This window comes from Euprymna scolopes, chromosome 22 (genome assembly GCF_053919585.1).
Source record: "Euprymna scolopes isolate OS-2025 chromosome 22, ASM5391958v1, whole genome shotgun sequence".
In the NCBI taxonomy this organism is placed as follows: domain Eukaryota; kingdom Metazoa; phylum Mollusca; class Cephalopoda; order Sepiida; family Sepiolidae; genus Euprymna; species Euprymna scolopes.
The window spans coordinates 72,220,938-72,231,649 of record NC_136503.1 but is presented as its reverse complement, the minus strand read 5'-3'; the positions used below and the strand labels follow the sequence as shown (position 1 = coordinate 72,231,649).

Sequence of the window (10,712 nt, the reverse complement as noted above, 5' to 3'; positions counted from 1 at the left end):
AAAATTAAATGTAATAAGTCTTCAGACGTACCTCTCCACCGTACGGTATATTGATACTCTGTAGTTGACTGGGATAGCTTCCGTACATTCATATCTGACCTGCCTCTGAATTCCATGTTTAAAAAGGATGTGTTCTCTATAGTATCAGACCTAACCGAATAGTTAATGGTATGTATAGACCGATTCATACCATCTAAAAAATTGCAACAAAAACCTAACAGCCAGCCATGGTTCTCCCCTGAATGTGCTGCTGCCATCGCACACAGAAATCACTTTTTCCATAGCTACCAACGTAATAGATGTACTGAGACTAAAGTTGCTTTCAGGACTGCCAGCAATCACAGTAAAAGAGTAATAAAAAATAAAAGAGAGCTATATGCTCAGTCCGTTTAATCCAAAGTAGCCGAGAAGCGGCTTGGTTCCCACCAGTTTTGGCAAATAGCAAACAGGAGCTTGAACAGAAGAGTGCGTTCTATCCCAACTATCATCAATGGACCTGGGGTCATCTCGTCAGCATCAGACAAGGCCAGACTGTTTGCCAAGAATTTTGCAGCTTACTCTACCCTATGCCACAAAGGCAATCAACTCCCCGTATTTCCTCCTATAAGAGATAACACGCTATGCAACATACAAATATCTGTGCATGAGGTCGCAAAACTAATCAAGAACCTTGATTCCCGTAAAACTGGCCGCTCTTTTTTATGACAAGAAAACTTTATTGACTATAGATGGGTTGCTAGGGATTGACGCAATCCAGTACCTAGAATCCCTAAAGGTGATTCCTTGTATGTATGGAGCTGCTTTTGAAACACAAAAAGGATTGATGTCCTTCGGAAATGTTAAGTATTTTCTCTTTGAATGCCAGATCAAGAAACGAAAAGAAACAAAAGTAAATTATGCAGAAGTTTTGGCTGGAACGCCACCACTTAAAACTTCCAGAATCAACTATGTAATTCACTCGGAGGAAAATTACCCAGACTCTCTAAATAATTGGTTTAAAGGCAGTAACGTTGAGCGAGGGTTCGAAAACATGTTTAATCTCGAATCAATTGGATTACCTACTGACGAAAAGTTCTCCACCTTGGATGAAGAGAAGGTGAAAACAGTTTAAAGATTCCATCACATTTAAAGATGGTTTATATCATGTGCGTCTTCAGTGGTATGAGGACAAATTGAAATCTGTTCCTTCTAATTATAGTGCATCTTTACGGATTCTGGATAAAGTAACCAATGATCTTGAGAGGAAAAGATTGTATGACCAATACGTTCAAGTTTTTCAACAGCAAGAAGACGAAGGTATTATTGAAGAAATAATTGTACCCTCTAAAATTGTAAAGACTATACACGGAGTCCCCATACGACCGTAAACATTGTACTATTCCACTGTTTTCTCCTTGATACGGTGGCAGCTGGGAAAGGTCTATCAAGACCTTAAAATCGTGCCAAATATAAAGCTATAGGAAGAGGAAAAGTAGATTATTTTGGTCTACTAACCATTTTGTGGGACATTGAAAGGGTAGTAAACAGCCGCCCTTGACATAATTAAGCTCTGATGACTTTTAGCTGGACATTTTAACTCCAAACTCTCTCATGAACGCCAATGTTGGTCGTGGAATATTAATGAGGTTGAAGACCAGGACCTGGAAACCATGGACCCGCTTGCACGAAGGAACTTGATTCAAATCCTGTGTTCTCGGAAAGACAGTCTGAAAAAGTTTAGGAAACTTTGGAATGAAGACTACTCATTGAGTCTCAGAGAAAGAAGCTTGAATCTAGCCGACTTTTCTTTTGAAGATAAGATAAAACAAGGAGATATAGTACTCATTAAAAGTCCTCTGAAGACTAGGCCTTTTTGGTCTCTAGGTAAAGTCCTCGAACTAATCCGAGGAAGTGATAATTTGGTACGAATGGTGAAAGTGAAGAAAGGGAATGGAGCTATAGACATGCACTCCATCAAACATCTCTTTCCTCTAGAATTCTCTAAACAGCCAGAAGAACCCGACCCAACAGATATGTAACAATCAAGCTTTCAAGATGTGAGCCTAGACCCACAAAGGAGAGAGAGAGAGCAGGGTAGTTTAGATATGTCCAGCCTGGAACAGACCAGAAGATACTAAACAAATGATAGCATGTGATACATGCGATGATTGGTTTCGTTTCGATTGTGTTGGCCTAATAGAAGCACCACCAGAAAATGAACAGTGGTGATGTAATAACTGCAATCCTTGAGATTTAACAAGGGGCAGACCCAGTCAATCAAGGGTCTAAACTAACTGTTTTATTCCCCTTAATCAGAAATATTTTTTTCTTTTTTGTGGGAATGTATGTAAGAATTGAAATTGATTTGATTTACCGAGGTTGGATCGTAAGGAGGAAAAGACACTGATCTGCTGTTTTGCCGTTAGTAAGAAACTGGTTGTCCATTTCCTACTAAGTAAAATAGACATTCTAATCTCGTTGGAAATCACGTTGGAATTCTCGCCACTGAGAGTTAGTATGTATAAAAGGAGTTGTCTCACTACGGGTTATTGATTAGTTAAGAAGCTAGTTACCTAGCTTGCTAGTCGGTTGGCGTCTCTTAGACTGATTACCTCGTTACTGTTGTTCGGAAAACGTTACCTGTTAATTGTCAAGGACGGAAAAGACTGCTTGTAAGCAACGTCACCATTTCGTTGCAAGCCCTTACTGCCTTTTCTTACCCCCTCTTCTTGTTGGTGAAATAATCCCGACAATATATATAATGCATGTGCTACCCGATCCTCGGTTTTTTTACACTCTCTTCCGCCCTTTAACACATCTCCCACTCGTGTTACTGATCTAGCTATCCCTATATCTTTGTTCTTAAACTGTTTTCAATCTATTAATCAAACCCTGTCTACTTCATAATCACTTACCTTCACGTTCTCAAACCTTCCCCATCTTTATCTCTTTATTATTATATGCATTTATTTCTCATCTCTTTTCCTGTAATAATCTCTTTCTGAATCTGTCAGTCTCTACTTACCTCTCTCTATTTTAACTCGTCTCTAAATCTCTCGGTCTAACCTTCGCACTACCACCAATTTTCCCGGTTACTCTCTAATTCACTACGTGTCTAACTCTCTAATGCTCTCTATATAATTTCCCATTTCGTGACTTTGATCGCTTATCAATGTTCAATAAACAGTATGTATTGAATACCGTATAATCACCTGGATACAATGGTTCTAGTTGGATTACTGAAGTTAAGCAACATTGAGCCTGGTCAATACCATATAGACAACGATTTAGGAAAATGGGCGCTGTATATAGGGGAACGTCGACACTTTCTTGCAAGAGCTGCTAAAATATTACGTCGTCATTCCTCTGATGCTGCTGGGACCAGCTTTTGAATTTCATAATCCAACGAAACCTCCGAGCTCAGAGTAGCAATGTAGTATTGTACTACTGTGATAAAGCGTTTTAATAAAATACTTTTTCCATGTTAATTTCACAATATTTTGTATATTTAAAGAGCGAAACAATGACACTAAATGAGCTCTTGTAGCTAGATGCTGATAAAATACGTAGGAGTTAATCCGTTATCTGTGCATGGCTTTGAAAGTTAAGGATACAACAAAACTTTCCGAAAATAAGTATTATTTTCTTAGCTGTTTTGAAACTTTTACGATGTAAAATGCTTATATATATATATATATATATATATATATATATATATATATATTATATATATATATATAAATCCGTAATCTTGTCGGTTTATTTGTCTGTTCACAATTTGATTAATATATACAAAACTTCCTGCTAAAAACGGTTATCTATATAAATTTTATTTACTATAACATTTTCTATATAAATAAATAGCATCACGATCAATATATATACACTATATTGAAGGCAATATACATAATAGAACTAATCTAATTTGCATATTATATTAAAAACATCTTTTTAAATAATTTGCTCAATTAAAATTACTGATTATAGTAATGTAATTGATGTGATTGTTCTATTTAAGAGTATTATTTAAAGTTAATTTATATAAATTATTTTAATTCAAGTTATTTTGTACTATTTGCTAAACTGGCACATTTTAAGTAATTTTCACTGATATTTCACATCCGGTTATGAACGGATATAGTTTTTAACCAAATCGAGAGATATGGTGATGAAATGATTTGTTTTAATTATTTATTTTCTATAAATGTAAAAGTTACAAATATTGATTAAAAAAAATAAATAATTAGGCTAAGGATGATTTTATTTTTCGACGAAATATTTTAAATCGTTAGCCCTCAATTAAAGTCTCGGCTATAAATGTCGATTCATTGTAAGGTGTGAGCACGTTTACCAAAAGGTTAAAATTTATTTCCTACGGCCGATTTTAAAATCATTTTTCAACTATTCACTTGACTGTCTTAATTTTATTATCGTCTCCATAATGCTTTGAAAAAGAAACAAGGTAAAGTAATGCTTTTTATATCAGATATATTCCTACGCGTTTTTTTTTTTTCACTTTTTTTTCTTCGATTTTCTTTTGAGAAAGATCTTATGTTATCCTGTCTGGGTAATTGATTTAGTTGATAATATATATTTGTGTGGGGAGTTTCGACGTAATTATGGTTTTTTTTCGGGGGGAGGGGGTGTCGCTTTATGTCTCAGCGTCACTCAAAGAAAAATAATTGCAGAAGTACAAAAATGTGGGTGTTTTAACTGTTTAGTACTTCTGCAGTTTACGAACCGGGCTATTTTTTAGATATGATTTACAAGTGTAATTCAATATTTGCTGTATCTTTTGTTTATTATATTTTTATGTGAAAGTCCTTCCTTTATTAAAAATGGGGTACTTTTTATATACACAACCAAGCATAGTTTATCCGCAAAAATTCTAATTTACATTTTTGGGAGCAACACAAACTTAAAACGGACCTGTACAGTTTTTTTTCTACGTAATGTAGAACTTTCGTTTACATTTTTACCAGTGGTACAAGAAATGTCGTTTACCCAGAAGTTTTGGTTTCGAACCTGTAATTACATAAATATTAAAAGAATGCCAATTAGTATTGTGTAATACAAATATATCCGTAGCAAAGCTCGGGTAAATTGGCTAGTATATATATATATATATATATATATATATATATATATATATATATATATATATATATTAATATGTCTATACATATAAATATACATATATATATATACATATATATACATATATATACATATATACATATATATACATACATATATACATATATATACATATATATACACACATATATACATATATACACACATATAACTCATATATATACATATATATACACACATATATATACATATATATACATATATATATGCATATATGCATATATATACATATATACATATATATACATATATATACACATATATATACATATATATACACATATATATACACATATATATACATATATATACACACATATATATATATATAAGTGAAAGTGCCTGTGTGTGTGTGTCTGAGTGTGTGTACGCAATAACTCTGCCTATTTTAAGTCTACAGACTCAAAATTTGATATAAAGAGTACTGAGATTTGGGAAAATCTACGTGTTCGGTTTTCGAGCAGAAATTTTGCGATTAAGGGGTGAACGTTCAACGATTTTACCTTTAAGATCTCTACCAAACTTCTCTTATAATTTAAGGTCTAAACACTTGAAATTTTAGGTATAGATTTCTTGGGCATGGATCTAACTTAATAACTTGATTTGAGCCCTAAACAATTAATTGTAAGGGGTCATAATAGGGGTCAAATTTAAAAAAAATGACCTTTTCTTTTTTTTTTCTTTTTGCTCAGCATACACCTCAAAACACCCGGGCAACGCCGGGCACCCATGCTAGAATATATATATATATATATATATATATATATATATATATATATATATATATATATATGTATATATAAGTCACAGCGGCGTGGCATGTGATGCTTGCCGCCGGTGCACTGGGATGGTTTCTCAACTAGAGTAAACAATCAATATATTCGATTTAAAAATGGGCGATTTCACCGATTTCGATGACACTAAAAATATGAGTTTCAAACATTCTTTGATCGTCATTCAGTCGGGCCATCTTGCTTATATTCTATTTTTTTATACATGTTTCTTTCTACACACTGACAATGATGGTATTATGCTATTCTCAAATGCGTACTTTATCAAAATATGATAAGACATTCTATAATTTAATTAATGGTTGTGGTGTTTTGGAACATATTTCTGTGCACAGTTGTATATTCGGTCGATGTCAAGTGAGAATTTTGAAATCAAAGAAGAGAAAAGTGAATACATATACGCTGCTGTAGATACAGTTATGATATCAAAAACTCCAGCAACACAGTTCCTTTAATACAATGTTGACCTCTAATGTAAACACATGCCGCATTATCTAGGAAAAAATATATAAACATTGTCGTCCTTAAAAAATTAAAAGAAAATGTAATTTCTATTCTGATGTTACATTTGATATTTTCTGCGCTTAATAAGTGATCGAGAAATTATTCGAGACTGAAGCATTTTTTAAAAAAAAATTCTTTATTTGATGGTGCGTATTTTTGCGTACATAGATTGATTATTCGTTATGTTTTACGGCATACCAATCGTTTGCGGTTATGTAGTCCCAAATTTGCCCACATTTAGTCAAGATATATTTAAAAACTCTTTATATCCTTACATATTAATTCATGGTGTTTGGTTTTTGGTTTTACCTATAATCAACGATATTCTTGTCAGTTAATGTCAGATCCTGGCATTTAAAAAAAAAATGGATGCTAGAAGTGTGCACTTTTAAATATTTTTCATATTATATTTGTTTGCTTTGTAGGAGAAATTTTTTGTATTTATTTTTGCATTTGTAACAGGGCGGCTTACTGTACGTAAATACCGACTGATGTTCGATGTGATGCCACGACAAGGAAAAAGAAAATATTATGAAAAGAAGAGCGTGTGCACGGAAGTCATGAGTCATCATACAGCGTATCGATACTCTATGGCTGACTGAGTTTATATTTATATCAGATTTTATCCTGCTTTCCATGTTTAAAAATAACCCGTCATCTATAGTATCAGATCTGATGGAATAGTTAATTGTAGATTTAGACCACTTCATACCCTCCAAAAAATTTCAGCAAAACTCTAACCGCCAGAACGTATTGCTGCCATTGAGCAAAACGTAAACGGATGTATTAAAACTAAAAGCGCCTTTCGTATTGCTAGCAACTATTGTAAATGAGTAATGAATAACGCGAAAGACTTGTATCCTTATTCAGGCAAGTTTTAAGTAGATGACCAGAGGCTTGGTTTCTACCAGTTTTGGCAAATAACAAACAGAGCCCTGAACCGTAGCGTGTGCTCTGGTCCAACCATCATCATTAAATCCGAGGTAATTTCCTAAGCATCGATCAAAGCCAAACTCTTTGTCACAAAAGTTGCGGCTAATTCAAACCTCTGTGGTCAGTTTTGTCAATCCACCGCCCCCGTATTTTCTCCTGTGTCTGAAAACACACAACAAACAGATATCTGAGTGTTATGTTGTTAATCTAACCAAAGACCTTGATTCCATTAAAGCGACTGGCCATGGCGGCATTCCAATCATAGTGCTGAAATAGCTTCAAACAGAACTAGCTATTTAGCATACTTACAAATTTTATGCGTTGTCTTAAAAGAATTACTTTCCAATACCCTGAACAACCTTATCAGTATGCCCTGTATTTACATATTCCAGTAATCACTCATCTTCCTTTCAGAACAGGCAGATGTTTCCTGTACGCCATGAGTTAGTTGCTGGAATCTGTGTTAAATAAAAATATAGTTAACTACTTCAGCAAAAAAAAACCCTCAGTGACATGCAATATGGTTTCCATTCTGCTAGATCTACTGCAGATGTTCTAACAGTTATATCATAATAGATTATGTAATCTCTCGACAGAGTATTTCTTTCTAGAGTAATTGCTCTTGACATATCAAAGGCATTTTATAGGGTATGGCATAAAGTTTTCCTCCACAATATCTCCAGCTATACCGTAGCTGGAAATTTCTTCTCAATTATCAAATCGTTTCTCTCTGATAGGTTTATAAAAGTGGTAGTTGATGGGCAGAAATAAGAAGCTCACAATACTAATGTTGAGTCTCTCAAGAGTCTATCCTGCGCCCTACTCTATCCCAATTCTACATCAATGATCTCCCAAATGGCACCGTTAGAGCATTTGTAGGCATTAATGCTGACTACACTATCGTCTATGGTAACACTTTAAAGACCGGAAATGATCAAGTTCTTTTAATTCTCCCCCATATGATCTTGAGCATGTCGTGTAATGGGGAAAGAGGCGACTGGCTAATTTTAATGCATCTTAAACTAAGCTTCTATCTTTAAATCCTCAACGCTTTGACCTCCATCTGGAATTAATTGAAATGAATGACTCCCGTCTTTGGAAAGCTACATGTTTTATAAGCCTCTGAGTTTCATCTTTACTACAGATGTGACAGGGATCACGTACATTAAATCCGTTGTCAAGTTCGCTGGAAAAAATGGTGGGATCATTCTACCGCTCCAGTAGATATCTCACTGACAATGCAATTCTCTTCCTGTATAAGAACCAATGACGTTCCCAAATGGACTACTGTTGCCATATCTGGGCAAAAGGTGCTTGAATCGCTTTTCCCGTCTTGACAGAGCTCAAACTAAAATTCATAGCCTTGTATGGGATGCCCTTTTGTCTTTCTTGCAAGCTCTTTTTCACAGAAGAGACATCGCGAGCCTGTCTCTGACCTATCGTTATATATATGGCAAGTACGCCTTTGAGCTCAAATCTATTGTCCCCCAAACTATTGTTGCCAAACTTTCATGAAAAGCGCTTATCTAGCTGAAACAACTATCAATATTTTCCCCCATACATTGTATCTGTGCCTAAACCTAAACGTACGTAAAACTGTACCTTTGTAGAACTCTCATTCGTTTCCCTTCCTCTTTACGTCCAACATATATAAGTTCTTGATGAGGTATTTACTTTAAGTAATCCAATTTACCAAATGTCTACAACTAACGATTACTACGCTAATGTCCAATTGCCTTGAGGTTTTATTTCTTTTTTATTATATTCTCTGCAACGGAGTCTACAACGTGTAGGGTCCCGAGTATCTACATGTTAACACGTGTGTAACGTTACACATTTACCATTGCAGAACATGATTTAGTTTTGCAAAAGAAGGAATCATTAAAAATAATACATGGATGTTTATTGCATGCAATTAGAGAAGCCTATATCTTCAGACAACCTGATCTGATACTTATCCCTGGTGTAATAGACAAGGACGCGTCCATACGAAACTTCTGTAAGAATAGCCAGGCAACGAAGATCTAGGAAATAGAAGACGAAGGCGCTTGTGTGATTTAAATGCAAGGGCATTGATTATGAGGAAGATGGCTGACGAAGGTCTGGCTGTGGGGCCGGATCAGGAAAATTGAAAGGGATAATAACCGAGAATGGTAATGAGAGCCATGGGACACATAATTAACCGTAAAATGGAGACGAAGGCATCCATTTCAATCAGCTGAGATCGGATGGTGGTGGGGCAACGTTTCACTTACAGGTCATTAGGTTCCGGCTGAGCGGGAAATTAAGGTGGGAGAACGCTGCGGATCAGGGAGGAATTAGGAGATCAAGAGTAATGAATCTCTATATTCAGGGACGTTTCCACAGGAACCCCAAGTATTTGTATTGCTACGAGTAATAGCATTATTAAAAGTAATACAAGCAGTAGTAATAGTAGTAGAGGTAGTAGTGAGGAGGAGGATGAAAAAATGAGGGGTAGTTACAGGGTGGAATTAAATAGTGAGAAAATGAAAATGGTTTCCGATTGGAAAAATTTGTTTACAAATATAAATTACAGGGAACGATTAGGCGACTATTATAAAGTGTTTTAAATTCGCATCAAACTTGAATGTCAAACACATAGACACACAAATATATATATATATATATATATATATATATATATATGATATAAAGCTGAATGTATGTGTGTGTATGTGTGTGTGTCTGGTAACGAATAGGCTCCTATATGGTTGACTATTTAAAAAAAAAAACTGATTGCATATAATGATAGAAGATGTATCGAGACACAGGAATGGGTATGTTTGATCTGGCAGAACAATGGTTCATTAAAATTGTGGGGGCCGCGTTCGCGCCTGGTCCACAGAGTATGGAAATAAAAAAAATTAAATTTAAAAGAACGTTTACAAGTGTTTTTGATATAGATGAGCATAAGAATACTTTGATAAGTATGTTTTAACTTAAATAGGAATGGTATAATAAAATTGTAGGGTCTGCGTTCGCGGTTGGCATCCATAGAATGAAAATAGGCACAAACTTTAATAAAGACTTTTCATATCTATCTGCGTAAGTATACTTTGATAATTATGTTTCAGTTTGAAGAAATATGGTATAATAAAATTATGGGGTGTTCGTTCGCGCCTGACCTCTATAGAATGTAAATATGTCACAAAGTTTAACAATGTTATTTGATATAGATCAAAAGAATATTTTGATAAGTGTTTCAGTGTGAACAGGTATGGTATAATAAATTATGGAGTTTATCTATTTTATTTTTACTTTCATGATATTTTGCTTTGGTTTGGATACACCTGAATTCAAAGCTATCTCATTACAACCCTTCCTTTT

General features: G+C 34.6%; 1 protein-coding gene across 1 annotated transcript; it reads left to right on the top strand.

The window, feature by feature from the left end:
* Window positions 1–1,649: 1,649 nt before the first annotated feature.
* On the top strand, window positions 1,650–2,018 carry LOC145243723 (uncharacterized). Its single transcript, XM_080106775.1, has one exon. It carries the CDS (start codon window positions 1,650–1,652, stop codon window positions 2,016–2,018), a length of 369 nt encoding a protein of 122 aa, XP_079962901.1.
* The last annotated feature ends 8,694 nt before the right edge of the window (window positions 2,019–10,712 follow it).

Excerpts from the sequence above, each read along its gene's own strand:
- LOC145243723 (XM_080106775.1), top strand. The coding sequence starts at position 1,650 with ATGGACCCGCTTGCACGAAGGAACTTGATTCAAATCCTGTGTTCTCGG.